This window comes from Ammospiza caudacuta, chromosome 1 (assembly GCF_027887145.1).
Source record: "Ammospiza caudacuta isolate bAmmCau1 chromosome 1, bAmmCau1.pri, whole genome shotgun sequence".
Lineage (NCBI taxonomy): Eukaryota > Metazoa > Chordata > Aves > Passeriformes > Passerellidae > Ammospiza > Ammospiza caudacuta.
The window spans coordinates 24,172,953-24,192,038 of NC_080593.1; the positions used below are offsets into that span (position 1 = coordinate 24,172,953).

The 19,086-nt window shown below is 39.4% G+C and overlaps 1 protein-coding gene across 3 annotated transcripts; it reads right to left on the reverse strand.

The window, feature by feature from the left end:
- Positions 1–173: 173 nt before the first annotated feature.
- Positions 174–15,292, reverse strand: FAM133B (family with sequence similarity 133 member B). Of its 3 annotated transcripts, none has more exons than XM_058803279.1 (11): positions 15,129–15,292; positions 11,443–11,540; positions 10,653–10,731; positions 8,406–8,480; positions 8,192–8,224; positions 7,729–7,797; positions 7,042–7,137; positions 5,822–5,869; positions 4,074–4,169; positions 3,747–3,785; positions 174–2,231 (listed from the first exon to the last, which is right to left on the reverse strand). In XM_058803279.1, exons 1-11 carry the CDS (start codon positions 15,150–15,152, stop codon positions 2,145–2,147), a joined length of 744 nt encoding a protein of 247 aa, XP_058659262.1. In that variant the 5' UTR covers positions 15,153–15,292; the 3' UTR covers positions 174–2,144. The 3 variants fall into 3 exon arrangements, with proteins under 3 accessions (XP_058659262.1, XP_058659252.1, XP_058659270.1); XM_058803269.1 differs by having other exon boundaries at positions 3,747–3,791; XM_058803287.1 differs by lacking the exon at positions 15,129–15,292 and adding an exon at positions 14,058–14,099 and having other exon boundaries at positions 3,747–3,791.
- Between the last annotated feature and the right edge of the window lie 3,794 nt (positions 15,293–19,086).

Sequence of the window (19,086 nt, forward strand, 5' to 3'; positions counted from 1 at the left end):
TTCCCTTTCAGTACTAAAGCAGCTTTGTTAGGAACTGACAAAGCCCATAAGCCCCTTAAGTGGCTACACCTCCTTCCCGAGCATGACAGCAGCACTCCAAGCCTACAGATGGGCAGAACAGATAGTTACAGTCACACAATTAAATTACACACAATTACATACCAGCTTAGGTATTTGGAAGACTGGGTCTCATTTCCATTTTTATTTCTTTCTGTGGCAGGTGGTTGTGTAAAAGTCAAAAAAGGCATTACATAGGACAGAGCATTTATGCTATGGTTCATTACAGGTTCTTTTACCAAAACTGCAACACCACAACTTAAAACAACCCCAACAAAACGAAACACAAACCCCAAATCAAACCCCTCTGTTCACTGCATATCACCCTTATTTTAACCTCACTGACAAGAGTGTTTAGAATTGGTAACATCAAGCCCAAGAGTATAAAATAGTTGATGAAAATATTACTATTGTTTAGATGCACATTGCTGCAACTCAATGGTTGTATTTTCCCAAGAACTTGAAGACAATTTCTCTGTACAATGGCAATATGAAATCACCTTTCTTCCTCAGATTTTAGTTATGGTTTGCAGACTAATAATCAATGTCTTGAAAGTCCTGAAATTCTTGGCAACACAACATTTGAAACATCGTATGCAATAGAGGTAAGTTCTAAGTTAGCACCTGTGCAATGGAAAAAAGGGGTAGATCAAAAATACAATCTATATCTGACTACCTGGGATGGATGGGCATTTGTTAAAGGCTAACAGAAGGCCCAGCAATCAGTATTTCAATGGAGGATGTAGTGAGAATTTCACGTAAACTAAAATCAAATGGTTGCTCATGTTTTCTTGTGGGCACATTTAATTTAAAAAAGCTTTTTTTTCAGTTATCTAAAGCAACTAAACTAAAGTAAAACAGCTTTATGAGTTAGGTCAACATTCTGTAGCCCTCAAGTACAAAAATATAAATACAAACTGTTTAAACAGTATCTTTAATGAGATTCTGGCAGTAGTTTTTTTATCTAACAAGACACATCACATAACAGATCTGCCACTGAACTTGCTCAGAGTAAATCAGCTTCAATATGAAGCTGTTAAGGTATCAAAACCTTGCTTTGTACATGCTAAATAACTTCAGCAAGTGTGCACTTAAACACAGCAATGAACTTAACTATAACTAAATACATACATGAAAATCTGCATGTGAAATGTAATTCATAGAACTGGTTACAACAAATGATTATCTGCATTTTGTTAATTTAAAAATGGTACAAATCATGCAAAACAATTCTAAAGATAATGCAAAGAAAGCTACCAGTGTTTGCAAGAAGTTTTCAATTAAACCAAAATTACATTAAATGAAATATGCGTATTTACTAGCAAAGGTCTATCGCTATTTTGAAAAAGCAGAGGTAAAATTTTCAGGTTTTGACTGTCAGTTATCTGCAAAATGTCATTGCTCTTGCTTAATGCAGAAGCACATGCTTGGAAGCTCAAAACTGCTCATTCAGAAAAGTCTGGTGGCAATAGCTCTAGCTTCCCGGGAATGCAGAGATGCATGGATTAAAAATAGCAAAGATTTGCAAGAATCAAAGGCAAAGGCACCCTATTCAGGTAGCCAAGATGGTAGCATTCCCTTTCTCATAAGCATGGAGACGGTAATGGGGCAGATGATACACATTTCTACAAAGGCAGCCTTTTAAATGTTATCATTAATTTTCCATTAGCAGACACCAGCTTGTAATTTATGCATAATATTAACCTGCAGGATGAACTTGGGATTTAATTTGTCCTGATTTACAAATAAAGACTCTGACTAATGCTTTAAAAGACTATTTTTACTATCTAAAAAGTTTAACTCTTATTTTCCAATATTTTACACCTCAGGTGGCCTACCATCTCATATTGTCTCAAACATCTAACACTGCTTACTGGAATCTTATCAAAGTACCTCATGTATTAAGCAGCAGGCAATAACAATGGTCTTTCCCAGCACAGCTGCATCTGGCCGGCTACTGAGAGATTAGGAATATTTCTAAAACACAGGAAAACTCATGCAGTTTGGTAAAGTTTGCTGTCATTTCACAGTTTAAGTTTCCTTTAGTCATTGCACTTCTGTTGATAGTCTCCGGTTGTTTTAAAATATTATTCTGAATCGGAATTTGAACCAGCAGTCTTCTTTTTCTTCTTTTTACCATGTTTCTTGTGCTTCTTTCTCTTTTTTGTTTTATCCTAAAAAAAAACCCCCACAAACCAAAGTTATTGTATAATACAATTGCCATCTATTACATTCTGCTAATGCAAAATGAGAACCCAGAAAGGATATCTTTTGAAAGACATTTCAAAAGAGATTTCTACAGAAGCCTATTCAGAAATCACAAAAAGAAATACTTTACCTGGCAGTTTGCACTATTATGAGCAGTGTTCAATTTAAATTTATCTCCACCATGGTATGGCTATTTTACACCTCTGATCACTGTCACTATTACATTTCCTAATATTTTAAATTATTTTCAGAGCATTATAGATTACTGAGAAAGTAATAAGGAAGTGCTGACCAGTAGTGACAGATTTGGGAATAACTAGGATCTTTACAGATTTTAAAGTAAGTGCTTAAGTTCACTGTGTAAAATCAAACAGCTCAACTGCACTTGGCTAGACTATCACTTGTACCTTGTTTAAAATAAAACAATTATGATCTCAGCTGTAAATATACATACACTCAAATTAACCCAACGGATTCAGTCTAAAGGTAGTACACTGATCACTGTAATATGGAAACTCAAAGATGCAATCTTGTCTTTTTGAAAGCAGAATTTCAACTGAAATTCTCAAATAGGTGTGGCACTGCATAAATGAAACAATCAGTATTAAAGCTTTGTTTTATACATAATGCCTTACACATAAAAATCTTTTATGAAAAGACCAAATGCAATCACTAGAAATGTTATGGCAAACAGTTCATATGAGTCTGAAAAAACAAGCAAGTTCCATGGAAAAATGTGTACTGAGTATCACTGATACTCCTATGCCTGTATTTTTAGGTGACTAATGTAGACCTTCCCTTTGCCCTACCTCACGTGGACAACTGAGATGCCTGATAAAGAACACTGCTGCTGACAGGGGAGACAGATACAAAGACATCTCAAGTGGGCATTTAGGATCCCAAACCCACTATACTCCTAACTGAGGAACCTCAGGATTCCATATAAATCACTGCTGAACCTTCCTCTCGCTTTCACCAATGGATACAAAGAAAAAATACTGAGAAAAGTAGCCGGTTGCTGGCAGCATTTTTTCTGGTTGGGAGAAGAGTTATAATGATATAGATGCTGCAGCAAGTTTGTCCTAAGGCCCTTTCCATGGTGGCAGAGAAGGCTTAGCAAGGAATTACACACAATGCTAATGAAGGAACAGCCATGATGTCTGTGTGGCAAACTGCTCCCCTACTTGATACCACACAGATATTAGTAGTTCTAAGCCGCTGATACAGAATAAAATATGTTCTACAGCGTTAAAGTTGTATAAATCCAAAATCACATATCGGTAAAAGAGTGGCAAATTCTTCTTTAATTCAACAACAGAGAAAGTGACTTCGGCAAGTAAATAGAGAAACTTTTAATTTAGATGTAACAAAAGACTATTGCTATGAAACATTTGTATTTGTGAAAAATGTGAAACTGGAAATTGACCAAGTACAGAGTATTTCTATCCTAAAACTACAGAATGAGTAAGAGGGATACTTGCTGTTTTCTCTTTTTCCTCATTGCTTTTCTTCTTTTTCGCCTGCACCTAAAGAAAATTAAACCAAATGCAGTACCCATAAAAAGTTGATTCTCAAGAAAATTAATTCAAAATTACTTGTAGGTGATAGAAGCTAGACGAAACAATCCTTAGAAGTTTATTTTAAAAGGAAAAATACAAACAACTTTGAGTGCATTGCACTCTTCAATTCACTTGTACAGTGCAGAACAGTTTCAACAATGTATTAAATCTAAGCTAGTTTCATTGACTTGCTCATGAATCACTAAGCTACAAACACTGTAACATCTGAAACTGAGGATTCACACTGACCTCCTCTGTCTGGTCCGATTCAGATACAGATTCTGACGATAAAGGTGCATCACCACGATCTGCTTTCTTCCTTTTCCTGTGGTGATTTTTACCGTCCTACACAAAATAATACATTTGTGAGTCAAGTCAGACTTTTCACATTTTATAAAACTTATGCTTAAAATATAAGATTGAAATATCACCTCTAAGTTGTGAAATATTTTAAAATATTATTGACATTAAACTAATTCCATCACCATCATCAAATTACCATACCAAACTGTTAAAATCAACTTTTAGTGAAAATAATAATTTTCTGGATATTCCTTTTCCTTGTAACCTAGATACAGCAACTGTCTAAAAGCAAGAGGAATAATAACAATCTCTTACTTTAAATAATAACACATGGAGGAGTAAGCATTGGAAAATAAAACATTTCGACACTTTTAAGTAACTAGTAACTGAAGATGTCTCAATATATACATACAAACACTTTAGCTTCAGACTCTTGCTTTGTTCATGAAAGAAAAATTTACCTCTGTATTTGTGTTGAACCAGAACAAGCTGTGCCTGCCAGCTGTACTTTCAACACATCATATTTCACTCCAGTGCATTTAAAAGATAAGTTTTTCAAAATCCTGATGCTACGTGAGATTGTTCTGATGAGCTACTTATCTGCTCCCTGCCCATCCTTTGCTCTGGACAAGGCAATGTGTTCCTAAGACTGAAGGTACTTTCTCTCACTCAGTTTCTAAGACCAGAAACTTCTGAAAAAATCTCATGACCAAGTACAGGATACAGCCCATCTGACACATGGGGCATCTGCAGGTAGGGGAAGAAAGACCTCTAGTCTCCAAGTGCCCTTTCCTTTCAGAGGATGCGTGAAAGTAGGGCTACAGTAAGGGATCATGGCAGATACTTGGTCTTCAAACAGAAGCCATTCAAAAGGATGAGATGGGAAATGAACACTGTAAAATAGAAGCAGGAGCAAGGGGGGAAATCAGTACATTTGCCTTAGGCAATGGAGAGTTTGTACATCAACATCAATACTATTGACCAGAGCAGGAGAGGCCAACGTGGTAAGAAAGAAAGGTAACTCGAGAGAAACACTAGGGTGGACTCTGAAAGCATTTTTGGTTTATCCACAGTGTAAAAATAACTAAAACCAAAGTAAATTAGATTGTTTATACTAAAGATAATGGATGAGTGTACAAAATGGTGTGGTGGTGGGTAGGAGAGAGGATTTTCATACTTAGACAAATGACAGAATAAGGTAATTTTTCTTAAGTTAATATATTTTTCTCCCCAATTCTTTGAAGCTGTCATGAGTATACTATCTACAATTATTACTACATTTAGATAAAGAGATTCTCTGCTTATATTTCTTAATTTACAATAGCAAGTCAATAACCTACCAGGTGTGCCACTGAAAATATAATCACACACATTTTTAGCTCAATGTGACAGCTAAAGATAAGCCCCAAAACACTAAGGATGCAGCTGATTTTCTATAGCAGATTAGATACAGTTCTACTTTATCTTTGTAACAAGAACAGATCCAGTGGTTTTCATACAATAATTACTAAACCAGGAACTGAACCCAACTAAACCTCTACTTCAAATTGGGTGCACTGAATACCTTCTGACTGTGTGGGTTTGGACAGAAAATTTCCACAGATGTAAAGTGAGACATTCAATATTAAAAAAAGAAATATCTATTATGTATGCAATATGCAGGTCTGATTGAAGGATTTGAAGAATAAAAATACCTTCTCTTTTTCACAGTCTTCCTTTGACCTCTTCTTTTTTGTGCTATCCTAAATAGAAAGGAAAGCAAATCACAACAAAATCATTTCATGAAAAAGGAAGAAATCTCCAAACAGTCCGACCAATAGTCTTTTTATGTCTGTTGAAGGTAATTCAAGATTCTTTCTACCTTGCAGTTGACTGAAGAATAATAGAAAAAGCTGTAATTTTGATGCAGCTGCTAATCTCCTGATCCAGCAGCATGAGAAGGTCTGTATGGAATGAGGTAACAGCATCCTTGCAGGACACTTAGAGAAGCCTCTGGGAACCAGCTGTCACTGCTGTACCCATGTATAACATGTAACAGTTGGGAATCTTTTCATTTTCCATGTCCATCTCTGTTGATCAGACCAGGTTAAGCAGGTGTTTTCCCAGAGTTTTTTGCAGTAAGGATATCTCTGGGTCTCTTTACATAGCAGAAGTTTTTAACCTCCCATTAGCACAAATTCATTCAGGTGTCTGCAAACAGTCATTTGTTACAATTTATATCCCACCAAATTAAGTATTCCAGTGAAAGCCTGCGATAAAGTCTACACAAAGAATCTTAAAAACTCACTGTTATTAATATTTAAGCAAGAAGTACAGTAACTATGCACTGTAATACAGAAAAATGCTAACAGAACAAGCTGCCTTGTATATTGTCACTTTTTTGTTCATTCAGTAAGCGCATGTATCTACATTGCTATACTTCAGAAAAGGAAAAAGAAAACTTCAATTCAATATGCATTTGGGAAAGGCTCAGCTGTCCAACAGGAAAGTACTTAGATATTTAGAAAGGCAATGTTCTGGCCACTGCTATCCAGCAATACCTGCATTTTCAGATATGGTATTCAATTACATTGCATATTCAGAAGACATTTTAAGTATTTATTAATTATAAAAACTAATTATTTGAGCAGCAAAAAAGCTGCTTATGTCTGGATTCAGAAAAATGACTACAAATTGCTGGAATAAAGCCCGTTCATTTTCTAAAGATCCAATTACTTCCACTAGGCATGTGGCCAGTGGAGGCAGATTCCACACTGCATGTGGGAGATACAAGGGCAGCTCAAGCCCTGTGAGAACACATGGCTCTAAACGTGGAAGATGAAAATCCATATCAATATGCTAAAGTCAGAAATCTTTATGGTTTTATAACACCAACCAAGAAAACTTTCCAAGAGCAGCACATCTGCATATCTACCTTGCTGTCTGACTCAGATTCTGAAGTTGTGCTTGCTGAAGATTTCCGTGAGGAGCGATACTTCTTCTTCCTTCTTTTCTTCCCTTGCTTTTTATCCTATCCATAAATATTGTAAAAAACGAAGGAAAAACACAAACTTGAATTTATTCTCACTAGAATTAAAGGTTTACATTAAATGTAAAGAAAAGGAAACATCAAATTCCTACATGTTACAATGTTCTCCTGAGGAATAAACTACAATTGATTCTTTTAGTGGAGGACCTTCATAACTTTTCTGCATTGAATAAATGTAAACTAGTTTAAAATCCAGGTTTTCTAGATTCTGCTCATTATTGAGATGTATGCTGCAGAATCTGATTATCTGTAACAAAGATTTTTGCTAGAAAGTAAAAATGGTATTTTTGCATTTTATTGATTAGATAGGGGATTCTATTAGAAAAGCAATTCAGTGTTAAAATGGATCCAGTTTACAAGCCAGGATGCAAAAAGCTGTAGTGTTCATACAGAAACTATTAATGAGATACATATGTCTAAAATTCATTCCTTTATTGTATATACCAAATTCATAAAAACTAAATGGTTTTATCCAAATCAGCCCTTCAAAATATTCTAAAACATATTATCAAAATCTATGTTAAATAAACCTCATGAACAACACAGGATAGATTCCAGTAGGTTAGCTCTTACCTCATCTTCTGAATCAGATGAACTGCTGGAAGAATCAGAGCTTGATGAAGAAGAGGAAGATGAAGACAACTTGACCAAATACAACAAAAAGTGAAGCTTGTGAGATGCAGCATTTTGTCTGGCAAATACTCAAAAGCCTATTCAAACACTCCCTTTAAAATGTCTTCATTTTCAAAGCATAACCAATACAATTTTACTTCTGGGAAGCTGGTCTTACATAGATTTTTCTTAAATAAACTTCTAAGCAATTTCTAATGTTTTTCTTTTAATAATACCTATTTAATGCCCTTTTTCTCCCTTTAATTTTCCTTGTACCAAATATATGCAAACCCTTTTTAATAAAAGTTAATTTATCATCTAAAATAAAAATTACAGCTATACTTTCTCTTTCCAGGAAAACTTAAATGACATACAGGAACAACCCCAAAGCAAAAAAGCTCAGAAAACTGAAAATTTTGCTCACCCTATTAGACTTCTTCTTTTCCTTTTTCTTTTTCTTAAAAATAGAACAAAACAAATGTTACTTCAGCATAATTTTATTTTTGCATGTATTTAGGTTTATGAAGTTTGATGCTGGCTTTTAAAATGCATTAATGAAATTCTGTGAATTTCAATTGGCAGCATTGGTGATAAATCCAGTCCCAAACACAGAATGTATACAACTGAAAACAACTTACCTCCTTTTTTTTGGAGGAGCTCTCATTTCCACCGAGTAATTTCTCCCTGTGTTTTTCCAGTTCTTTCCTCCAATTCTGAAAACAAAACCAAACAGAAACAGTAACGGGACGGTCATTCCTGAGCAGTATTTTTTAAGCTCTCCTCTACCTGACATTATAATTTTAACAAAACCCGTTTTTTAACAAAAAAAAAAACAAAAAAAAAACCCCAATATATAATGTAAACTAAAGCTGTAATACACTTGATTTTACAGAAGATTATTATTTAGCAAAATACAGTGTTAATGTTAACACAATGTTCAAGTTATTTGGCTTTAGGAGATTGCCATTTATCTTGAAGGTCATCAATTATGGAATTTTTGGTTTTGTATCACAGTCTTCATGTAAGAGCACTTTAGAAAACCAGGGTACCCTACCAGAAAAACTGTGATTTTGTATTAGTTCTAAAAATCACCTGAAACAAAACTTCATGACAACTTCTCCTGGCCCTTCTTTAACATATGGGTGTCTCTAGTGTGTATTCTGGGCCTTGTTGGTGTCAGCAATAATTTTATCAAATTACTATACACATCTTCATAGAAACACTCTTATTTGTTAGGCCAAGCACACCAAATGAATGATGAAAAATCTCCTCTCATTCCTCCTTTTCAGTTCCCCACCTGGTCTTTAGGTTTACCTAAAATGTCCCCTCTTAAAGAGCTCTGAAATATCCAATTGCCCCCATGAAATTCAAAGGCTGCTAGGTTCAATCTCACTGTCAGACACATCATGTGCTCCCTTCTTTATTACTCTGATCCTCACAATGCAGCTGTATTGGTACTGTATTGGCAAAACAACGATGATCCACACGTTGTGCTGAAGGGACAGAAATATCAGGAGTCAAGTAACTTGTGCAATGCAGGATGATACATAGATCCCCACATCAGCACACTGTGAATTAGCTGAACAGAGCTGCTGAGGGACTGGCAGATGAGCCAGGGAGCAGCGCTGTGTGTAATGTGGTGTAATGTGCTTCCCTGGACCAAGGCAGCATCTGTGGGTTGTGTACTTTGATATACCAGGTACCCAGAGCTCTCTGAGGGGGCTCTCACAACAGCCTGTGCTTCATTATTTTAAAGACTGTACTAGTGTTATGTTCTAAACAGAAATGTCTGACAGCTGTCAGACAACTCCCCCAAACAGGGGAGACAGCAGCTCATTCAGAGACTTGTGATCTTTTCAGGCATTCAGAGATTTGTTCTTAGGAGCTTCAGGAATAACTCATGGCCATTTCATGATTCTGTGCATCCCATACTCAAAGTCTAGTAGCTTCTCTGCATGCCAGTTTCACTCATTTCACATTAAGCAAAGATAAAATCAGGAAAGGAAAAGCTAGAAACAACTGATCCTCCCAGAACAGCACCCCATGGCCCTCCACATCCTGGTACAACTTCTCAGGCAAAAAGATACAGCAGGAGTACTACGGGTACTATGCCCTTCCAGTAACAGAGGAGGAGTGTAATGTACTTCAGCCAGAAACTTACACACCATGATGAAGAAGATTACTGAAGCTTATCTCAAGATACCAGGACCCAAGAAGGAACAGAAACAAAATAAATTCATTGTATACTAATTTCTCCCTTGTATACAACAGAAGTTACATGTGAAATTTTCTATACTGTGATCTTCAGTAAGCAAATAACACAAACATCAGAACAGCTCCATTTATATCAGGAAACCAGCACATGTTGTAATCAGCTTAGGATGAGAGAAAAACAAGTGCTTCATAGTCCTATCTGACTGAAAGCCATTCTTTGTGCCTTCTCCCATAATAATATTACATGTATACTCCTTGCCAAAGACATCTGTTTCCAGTAATGTGCTTTTTTTCACTGTACTTGGATTCTGTGACCTTAAACAAGTGAATATTGGCACAACAGACTTTGGTTTATCATACCTGAAAATGCACTGTTTAATTTATTGATATAAGCGCATGCATTTGTATAAATATATTTACATTTGGGACAAGGTCAGGTTTTATTCACCACCAATCTAAAAAATGTTTTATATAGTTTTTTCTCTGAACTGAATGTAGCTCTTCACTGGTTAAGTTGTAAACTCAATTTCCAACATAAATGAAACAAAATAGTTACTCATTAGAAGCTCAAGAGAAGTGAAATATTGTGGCTACTTGATATTGTAAATAATAACAGAAGTAGCATGTTAGATAAAAAGAATCATGTATTAATAGCTAATAATATTACCAACCTCATTCATCTTTTCTTCAAACTCAGCCAAAGCCCTGGATCCTTTCTTTTTCTTTTCTAGTTGCTCTTTCACTTCTTCCCTGTATGAAAAAGATGATAGATCACAATTTTGAATTTAAAATTAAATTTTTAATTTAACAATTAAAAATACCTCTTAAAATGTTTAACTTTTCTGTAGTTTTTTTTTTTTGAAGTTTAGCCTTGGTTGAACTTCCAAGAGAAGAATGAAAGCATCTTAGATGTTACATATATGGTAACCTAACCCTAATAACTTAAGTACGGTTGTTAAATCCCTCCAAAAGATCTAAAGCTAACTTTGCAATTAGGTAAATTGTTCTCTAATGTCTCATGAGGGCAGGCAAAGGGATTGAACATAAAGTAAGTTGATAATATCTCAAAGTGATGGTTTTGTTGGGTAGGGTAAACTGGATTCTAAGAATATATCAGCAAAATGGTTCTTTTAGAGAGTAATTTGTTTACAAATTAAATATATCTACAAGGTTTAGGTATTACAATTTGAGCAAGAGGTAAAATGACATTCTCCTCTTCTGAGAAACTGTTGCAAAAAATACAGACAAATGAGAAATATACATTTCCAAATTATATCCTGTTGTTTTTAAAAGAGGAGGTTGAATACATGTTTAGAAAAGAACAGCTTGGCCAGCACAAGAAATCTTTTACAATCTATTACTGGATATTCTGGGAAAGAGGTAGGCACCAGTGACATTTCAGTAAGAAGGAAAAAATCTTTTACTGAAGAGGTCAAAAGGTAGACAGGCAGTGCCACTTACCATGTTGGTCTTGGCCTGTTCAAGTAGTCTTGTATTGTTGGTCCTGAATTTGGGGCAGGACCTCGTGCCCTGGCCATAGCTATGGGATTCATATAAGCCTTGAATATGAAACAACAAAAAGAAATACCAAATTCATCAGTTACACTAGGATACCAATATACCTTGTTCTTCACATGAACTTTCTATCACTCCTTGAAAAAGAATTCTGACTTGTTTCTAAGAATATAAAAGATTTAGCTAAACTAAGTTTATTCAGTCTGGCAGAAAGACTTAGGAAAGTGCTTTCAGTTGGAGTCATACTGTGGCAGAAAGAACTGATCCCCAAAAGGACCACGTTCCTTCCAACAATTCCCTTCCTTAAGCAATGCTTTTGTAAACAAGAATAATATCGTGTTTTCTGAAATACTCTTCCTAAGGGATATAGAAAATGTAATTAAATTTCAGCTCTCCCTCTCTGAGACAACTGATCTTATGCCTTTAAAGTTCTGTTCAAAATTGCTGACAGGAGACACTAAATTCTGCATGAAATTTCTTTCACCAAAACAAGCAAGCAGTGGTACTTTGATACAATTATACATGTATCAAAATTCTGTGAGGTATGGTTATTTAAAGGAGGAAAGAAGTCAAAAAACCCAAACATACATAATCCCAATGTTATGAGGTATTCCATCTTTCAAACCTATGAATCCTCTCTGTGTTACAAAAGATTAAATTAAAATTTAGAATTCATAGTCCACCTCACCAGTTAATGGAAAAACTTCAATTTTTCTTTTATGTTAGCAATATTGTTTTCATGTGAAAAGGAGGCACATGTACTCCCTTATCTCATTTATTTTTACCACTATGTCATCCCAACACTTTACTTCTGCAGAACATAACATACACTGTTCTTACTGTTCAGTTTGGAGACAAGGAAAAAGATCAAATAGCCAAAAAAAAGACTTGCTTTGGTTGCCCAATCTGAGACAATTTTTAAAGAGTACATTTTGTAGATCCAAAGCAAAGATTTGGCCATCTGTGTAGCTCTCACATGTCCAACACTGCTTTTTATCAGGCATTCAGAAACCACCATGCACCCCAAGTGAGCATTTGTGAAAGCTGTCAGAAGCAGCAGCTGCTGCCTCCCCTCCTGCTGCTCCCACTGCAGCAGCAGTGACCACAGCAATGCTGAGTTTCTGGGCTGGACTGCAAGCAGGCTGCTGGCTTCAGCTCTTGGGGACACGTTTGGTCCTGGAAGAGGCACTCCAGGCTCTGCCTGGGATGAGGCATCTGGTTGCAAGGAAGCACTGCCCACACAAGTTTAGCTCAGATCCACCAGCTGGACCACTTTGAAGCAATCCAAGGACTCCAAATTTCAAGTAGAATATTTTGTGACTCAACTTGACTGTGCAACTCTAAGGGGACATTTACTGCCATTTCTTGGGGCTTTGCTTTGATGCTTTAATTCACACAAAAAGGCTAACTCACATGGCAAATCAACAAGGAGGTGTGCCAATTGAAACAAGCAGCAGATGGAAGTATGCACTCAAGTAGTTACAACACTTAGAAAAGCATTCACACGACAAATCTAAAAATGAATAATTGAGTTCAGCTTTGAGTGGAAAAGGAGCTCCTTTAGGAATGCAGGACAGCACTATCTGAACACTGTTTTCACTAAAGAAAATGAAAGTTTAAATGCATTAAAACCACTTGAAACTTGGTTTCCTCCAGTGAGCACACTGACTTTTGGTTACCATTCAAAAATTTGTATCTGAGAGCTCTTCTTATGCAATTATTTTCAAAAGAATGAGGTCTCTTGCTGCTCCTTAATAAAAATAAGCTGCTTTCCTACCTGAGCTAACAAGTCATGAATACCTCACCACTTCCCAACAAAACTCTTTACTTGCAGAAGAGGCTATAGCTGTCAAATGCTGATTTTCTACTTGCTCAAACTGCCCCTGGATAACTGGCTAGGAAGCATCCTCCTTTCATTGGCTTTCTTTAACTTTACCACAGCACTTAATGACTGTGTACTGCTCTATATTCCAGGATTAGGAAATTTATGTCTTAAGACATGTTCTTATAGTTTGAACCAGGTTTATGAAGAATTACTTCACCAATAAACATTTCTGAAAAGCATTTACACTACTTTGCCAAACTGCATGTCAGTAGTCAGAAGGAGCATGGAAATGCACCCTCAATAAAGAAAGTGATTGTCTGTACATCCATTTTCATCTTTTGGTAGTTTGTTCAAGCAGGTATTAACCAAGGTATTTGCTGCATAGCTTCCTTGCTCATGGGAAATGTAAGTCACCTTCTGTCAGGCAGGGTTCTCTGGGCAAGCAGTGCTATTGCTGCCTTGCAAGTACCCTGCAGATGTGCAAAAATCATGTTTATTTTCCATCTCCAGAAAGTCAAAAATGATGGTGTATTTAAGAAGGGACATGGCAGAGAATAACAGTAGAAATCTTTATGATCATACATGAGGAGCAAAGGGTCCTATATTATAACTTGTCTGTAGTATGTATTATGCCATGGTGGCATAATAAACCTTATATAGGAACATAAAGATTTGCTGGCATTGGTATATCCCAGCTGTCCCATTAAAGGAAAATTAAGAGTAAATAAATACACACCTGACAACCTTACAGGACACTTCAACCATAGATCCATTCTTGAAGCCAAATACACTGTCAGCTCTTTCTTAGTAGACTCCATTTTTCTGATAGGTCAACAAAGCCATAAAGGGACTTTGCCGTGTATCTATACAATATCTGAGTCCTTCACGTCTATTACTATACTATTCCACCAAGGTTTGCAATGATGTGAATGGATCTGAGTACGAACTCATAGCACATACAAGAAACAGAGAAAGGGAAAAATTTAAAGTATTATGATTTGTGTTTAGTCTTAAAATTCAGCAGCAAACTTACAATGTGTAAGTGGTTACGAAGAGGTGAAAGGCTAACTGATACAAAAACATTTAAAGAAAAATGGAAGGATGAATATGTTTCGGTTATGTATGAACTGAGGCTCTGCAGTCAGGTGTGTAGAAGCGCATTTTTTGCCTGCTGAGCGCTGGCTCCCGAGGCAGCAGAGGGCTGCCTAAAGCTCAGTTTCAGATCTCTCAGGTACAGCTCAACGCCAAGTTTAAGGAAATGCGACTTAGCTAGGATCAGAGCTACTTCAGTGACTGCTGCAACTCCCATTGGGAACATTTTATTTTTGTACGGACCAGGCCAGCATCTTAATCACCTTCCCTCGACAGGTCACAAAGCGGGCGTCAGTCACGATGCTGCAGGATTTGACAAGGCAATCAGAGCTTCTGCCAGGGAGCCTCGAGCACGTGCCGAGGGAGGGACAACCCACCCACAGTGGGCTCCGGCAGGTCCCGGGGCGCCCCCGGGCCGGGCGGGGCGAGGCGCAGGGCACGGCCCGCCTTTGTCGCCCCAAGCGCGGCCGGTCCCCGGTCCCGGCGCCGCGTACCCAGCCGGCCCCCAGCAGCCTCCGGGCTGCCCCGCCGGCACCGGGCCGCTCCTGTCCCCCGCGGCCGCCCCTTCTGCCCCTCCCGACGGTCGGAGCGCGGCGGCGGCCGGACGGGCCCGCCCGGGCCGAGGCAGCGCCCGGCTCCCCACGGCCTCCACGCGGGGCCCGCCCGGAGGTACCGCGGCTGCGGCGGAGCCCGGCCGGGCTGCCGCGTTACTCACCACACGGTTATCCCGCTTCCCCATGGCGCCGCCGTGACCCCGCGCCGCCGCCCGCCGCTGCTTTGGCCCAGCCCAGGGCCCTTCCCCGCGCCCGGGAAGCCGCGGCCCCTCTCGGCCCCTCTCGGCCGCGGAGCTGCGGGAGCGGCGGGAGCGGCGATGGCGGCGGCCACACAGCGCCGCCTGCCGGGGCCGGGCGCCTCCGCGCCGGGCCGGCCCCTCGCTGCCAGCGCCCGCCCCGCTCCGCCCTGCGCTGCCCCGGCGGGGCTGGCGGGCCGCGGCCGCGGCGCGGGGAGCCGGCGGGAGGAAGGGGAGGGGAGGGCAGCGGAGTTTTACTGCAGGGCTTCGGATGGCCCGGTGGCTGTGGAGAGGAGACACAGAATCGCAAAATGGGACAGGTTGGAAGGGCCGCAGTGGGTCGTCTGGCCCAACCTCCCTCATTAAGCAGGGTCGTCTTAGAGCACATGACAGCGGATTGTGTCCAGACGGTTCTTGAATATCTCCAGTGAGGGAGACTCCACACCCTCTCTGGACAATGTGTTCCAGTGCTCGGTCATCTGCACAGGAAAGAAGTTCTTGCTTATATTCAGGAGAAACTTCTGTGCATCAGTTTCTGTCCATTGCCTCTTTTCCTATTGCTTGGAACCACTGAGAGGAGCCTGGATTCATCCTCTTGGCACCCCCGTCTCAGATATTTAAACACATTAATGAGGTCCCCTCTCAAGTATCTTCTTGAGGCTAAATAGGTCCAGCTCCCTCAGCCTTTTCTCCTAAGAGGGATGCTCTTGTCCCTTCACCATCTTTGTAGCCCTTCGCTGGACCCGTTCCAGGAGCTCCACGTCCCCGTTCTGCTGAGGAGCCGCCGGCGGGGCGAGCGCGGGACAGCCTCGGAAAGGGGAGCCCTGAAATGTAAACGCTCAATTGTGTCCTGGGGCTCTCGTCTGGAATCTGCCTCCCAGGAGAGGGCAGGATTTCGTAGTGAGAGGTTTGTCTCTTGGTCCATCTGGTGGTCAGTTACGGAGAGAACCGCCGTGTTCCCTTTTCCTTTTGCCTTCCGTAGATGCATAGACTAAGGTATTATGAAATACCAGCCCGTCCTGACATAGGATGGGACCCTATTTCGGCGGGAGGGAGAAGAAAAAGAGAGGAAAACCAAAGTGTGTACTCATCCCTCGTTAGCCATCTGCACTGCAAAATAAAGCATTGTAATATCGGCAGGGTTAATATTACATTAGGTTAATGGAAGTGCTAAGACAAGCCCGGGAGTTATTGGCATCTATTAACTGATCTATTAACTCAGAATTTCAAATATCCTTTTCTCAAAGCATTACCATTAAAAATTACTGCATGTTAGTCACAGCTTTGTAGAAATGGAGAAAAGTAATCACATGTTAATATGTTAATCATAGCAAGCACAAATGAGTTTTGTTACTGAAATAGCTGTCTTCATACTTGGGAAGAACTGGAAAAATTGGTGAGCCCACAGGAATTTGTGATACAAAATTGCTTAGTAAAACCAAGAGCAGCCTGTGAGGAACTAGAGGAAAACTAAGAAAGTGACTGTACTTGATTTGCAAGTAAAATTTGTTCAGTTGCAAATTTAATTTAGTGCTCAAAATTGCAATATAGTGCATAAGGGAAATTTTATTCCTCAGAAAACAGCTGGTATGTTCTAAAACAAGGATGGCTACTTTGGAAACACACCAGGCAGAAGTTCTCCCTGAGCTGCCTTGCAATGCTGGAGAAATGCATTGAAAACTAAAGAAATAAATTGCATTAAAATACACAGAAGATGAGGAGTATTACTAAATCTATTATAATATCCTTTTTGTGAAGCATGGAGAAGTCCTTGCCCCAAATGCACGTTCAGATTTGGACCATTCTGGAATTAACCCTGTTTCAGGTGGCTGCCCCATGGCACTGCACCCGTGTAGGCTGTCCCAGTGCTGTGGCAGCCCTGGGAGGCTCAAGGGTGGCCCAGGTTTGGAGCAGAGCTGTCTGTCTGTCTGTCCCCATAGTGGCACAGCAATCAGGCTCCACGACTCTGGGGGCTCAGCTGAAGCAGGGGAGGTAATGCCTGGGCTGCATCAAATCTGCCATGACAGAATGACTCTTCAGAAATGTTTTGACCAAAGTTGAGCTAAGAGAGTTTATTCATGCTGCGCTTTGTGCTGTGAGGCTTTGAGCCTGGTGCCTGGGAAATAGAAAGACTTGCCATGGCAGGAAAGCAGGGGTGCAAGGTCTCTTCCTATGCAGGCATTGGGGAGGAGGGAGTCCTCTGCTAGGCACTCCACAATATTTTAATTAGACCCCAATTAGCTTTTCTTCCCTGGGCTGGGAAGGCTTGAAAGTCCAGCCTGACAAACCAGATTTCTAAAAATGGATGAAAATACTTAGGGAAAGGACTTCTGAGTGCTAGGAGACTAAAAGATGATCTTGTTTATCAAAGGGATGGGAGGTGGAGGAGCAACACAACTGATGAGTTCAAAATGAGAACTCACACAGATACTGTAAAAAACTTACTTTCCCTTTTCAGTAAATGGCAGGCAAATGATAGACAAAGACAATTCATTTAAAATTATTTTTAAATGAACATTTGTTTCTATGGTGCTATCAGATGTGACACCTAGTATTATTAGATAATTTTGAGGCAAAGAGTGAAATAACTTTTATGTGGGTAATGGGAAGAGTAACATTTATACTTTTTCCTACCTTAGTATTTTGCTTACAGGATTTTTTTTTAACTATAATTTTCTTTTCCATAATTGGGTCTTAGGAACTCACCTTCTCACAGATGAGGGCCAGGAAGAAAATTCCCATATAAAGAATTTGTTCCATAATTGTCAAGACTGCTGGATTTTCTTCTGTGGTGTCTTGCTGTGAGCACTCTCAGAGATAAAGCACCAGACAGTATCCAGATCCCTATAGTAGCTTTTATGTAATGTTATGTATTTCCATTATTTTCCCCTTTTTTTCACAATTAGCTGTGGCTAATTTGGGTATTTGTGACTCTGGCCTCACTGCAGATCACTTTGTGCCTGTCCCTGGCTGGACTGCTGCTCATAATCTTATAATGTGCTTAAAGACAAATTTGGAATGTCACATAATGTAAAGGTAGCTTTTTATTTGTCTGTGTTGCACCTGCAGTTTATGTAACTAATGGTTAGTTTCATGGTTCCTTCAGGTTTCCAAGGGCAGCACAAAGTTTTGATTCTAAGTTAAAAATCCTTTGAGCTTTAGGGTTTGATTAGCTTTGCAGTCATTTCTGTCCCTGTGTCAGCTTTCATCTACAATCTGACATGTCATTGAATGCTTGAGCTGATAGTTTTTAGATTCCTGGATCTGGTGGCTGTTGGAGGCCACATTAGTAGAAGATACTTCTTCTATACTGCTCTCAAGAGAACTTAATGAACTTTACAATCAGCTGAAGCTATATTTAAGGTGTTTTGATGAGGATTTTTGGGTTGAAGTAAAACCAGAAAAAATGTAGCTTGTTTTGGAGCCTGATAAGTCATTTTGTGTTTCACTCAAAACATACACTTTTATGATTTCTATATACCCAGAAATGTTACTAGTCATATTTATAGTTGTGTTGATTTGGCATAGACTGATTCTGGTAGTGGGGGGACCACTGAAGTGGCTTCTGTGAGACGCTGCTAGAAGCTTCCACTGTGTCCAAGAGAGCCAATCTCTGATGGCTCTGAAGATGGATATGCTGCTGGCCCAATGAGAGGGGCTGGTAATGCCTCTGTGATGACATATTTAAGAAGAAAATGAAAACAGGGCTGGGTAGTTTTTTCCCAGGGATGGTGAAGTCTGCTGCTGGGGCCATCTCAGCGAGCCTTGCATGCCTGGTCACCCCAAGCCAGCTGTGCTGCAGACACAAGGGCACAAAGGGAGACGTTAAATGGCACCAGCGCTGTGGCGGGTGGCAGGGCCGCCTGGCTGGCAGTGAAAACAC